This window comes from Fulmarus glacialis, unplaced genomic scaffold (genome assembly GCF_000690835.1).
Source record: "Fulmarus glacialis isolate BGI_N327 unplaced genomic scaffold, ASM69083v1 scaffold24487, whole genome shotgun sequence".
Lineage (NCBI taxonomy): Eukaryota > Metazoa > Chordata > Aves > Procellariiformes > Procellariidae > Fulmarus > Fulmarus glacialis.
Window position 1 is genome coordinate 12,394 of NW_009221641.1, and position 2,004 is coordinate 14,397.

A 2,004-nucleotide genomic window follows, 5' to 3' on the forward strand; every position below is an offset into this window, starting at 1 on the left:
GGCTCTGGTGTGCAGCTCCACGGCCCCTCCGTCTGCCCAAGCATCCCAGGAGGATGCGGTGTGCGGAGGGATGTGGCTGTCTGGCAGGGGCTGGGGGTTGCACAGGCCCGTCTGCTACCATTTACAAAATGTGGAGCAGGAGTCAGAGAGGAGAGGGAAACAGGTAGGTAGGCATGATGGGGCAGAGATGTCCCCTCTGCAGGCAACCCCAGTTATCCTGCAGGACATGCCGCTGCTGCTGGTGAGCCAGGAAGAGGAAGGAAAGGATCCAGAGGATACGAATAGTTTCCTCTATCAATTAACTCAAGCCTGTCATTGCCTCCCTGCTTAATCTGGATAATTAACAGCCCTTTCACCCACCAAGCATTGGGTTAGAATAAGTTATAGACACAAACTGGGCAAGTAGCCTTTGGTTTGTCTCCTATCGCATTGGCCTGGATGTGCTTCGGCTGGGTGCCTGCAGGGGCCGGGGAGCGCCGCTCGATCCCTGCCAGCAGACGGACAGATGGAAGGTTCCTGCACCTTCCCCTCTCCATGCCAAGCCTCTCACAGAGCCCGTACCTGTGGGCCTCATTCACAGGGGGTTTCCCTGTTCCCTATAAGATCTAACAGGCTTTTCTAATCCTGCTCTTTTTATTTGATGTACTGGCTGGTATTGTATAATGCTAATTTTTTCTGTTCAGTAATATGGCATTAAAACAAACGGCAAATGTGAAGTCCAAGTGTACTGTGCCAACACATTCACCTTCACCAACCTGGTTTCTCTGTGATTGGGGAAGAAGAGCAAAAGAATTGGCTTTTATCTGTCATCCGGAGCCCATAGGGTTCTTGTGACATTTCATTAATATGGAGCATTCAGGAATTAGCAGCAAATGCCTTTTAATCCCCAGGAAGGCAATTGGCTATTTAAAAAAAAAAAAAAAAAAAAAAAAAAAAAAAAAAAAAAAAAAGAAGCTTAATTTTGGTTTGGTTCCTCCTGCTGCTGAGTTACTGCCACAGTCCAGGGCCAAGCAGCACTGTGAAAGGAAGCTGCAGCCCCCGAGGCCACCAGTTCTCCGCTGGAAACCCACTTTGCACCCTGGTCTCAGCTCTCTGGGCTCCTTTGCGCGGGTGTTGCGGCAGGGAGCGTCGGAGGACGTGCAGCCTGGGCTGCCCCTGCTGCATGAAGGGTCCACAGGCACCCCACCCTCCACGCTTGATAGGGACATGGGATGGGGACACCGGTGTGACACCGAGCCCCCCCGATGCTCCTCACTCCGAGCAGTGGCCGCGGTGTGGGGCAGCACAAGCTGCTGCAGCAGGAGAGAGGTGGGAAGGGAATGCTCGTCCAGCCCGCTCGGCTCTCGGGGGGGCTGCATTCCTCCACACAAAGGTCCTCCTGTTTGTCCCATTAGTGCCATCATTAAAAACCAGTTAGTCTCCTACCGAGAGCAAACGCAGCCCAACCAGGGCCTTGCCGAGGGGCTGCACGGCCCCAGACCCCCGTGTCCCTCGCCAGCCCCTGGGAGCGCTTGGGTGAGCCGTCCTCCCCTCCCGCTTGTGTACTGGGGCTAATTGGTGCAGGGTGCCCAGGAGCCCAGCTTCGCACCTTGTTAGCACGGCAATTAGCTCTCTTTACCCTCCTGATTGCTCTTGTGCATATTTGACTCCACTCCATCTTTCCAGCGAGTTATAAATGCAGCGCTGGGGAGGCAGGGGGGAGTCGAGCTGGGGCAGGGACAGCAGAGCCATGCTGGGGACCGTCCTGCTGCTGCTGGCCCGGCCCCGGGCCGCGGCGGGGGCGGAAAGCCGGCGGGCTGAGGCGCTGAAGAGGCTCCTGGAAGTCTTTGGCATGGAAGACCCTCCACCCTCCCCAGCACACTTCAAGCAGCCGCCCCAGTACATGGTGGATCTATTCAACACCGTTGCCAACGCGGATGGCGTCACCAAGAACCCCGGCATCCTGGAGGGCAACACGGTCCGCAGCTTCTTGGATAAAAGTAAGGTCGGGGTCGCCCCCGTGGT

The 2,004-nt window shown here is 56.1% G+C and overlaps 1 protein-coding gene across 1 annotated transcript in view; it reads left to right on the plus strand.

The window, feature by feature from the left end:
• Positions 1–1,729: 1,729 nt before the first annotated feature.
• Positions 1,730–2,004, plus strand: part of LOC104079232 (bone morphogenetic protein 2-like) — a gene marked incomplete at its 3' end in the record, with an annotated part of 2,599 nt that continues 2,324 nt past the window's right edge. The window contains exon 1 of the mRNA XM_009581195.1: positions 1,730–1,999. Within this exon, the coding sequence (XP_009579490.1) occupies positions 1,730–1,999 (270 nt within the window). The remainder of the gene's footprint in view (positions 2,000–2,004) is intronic.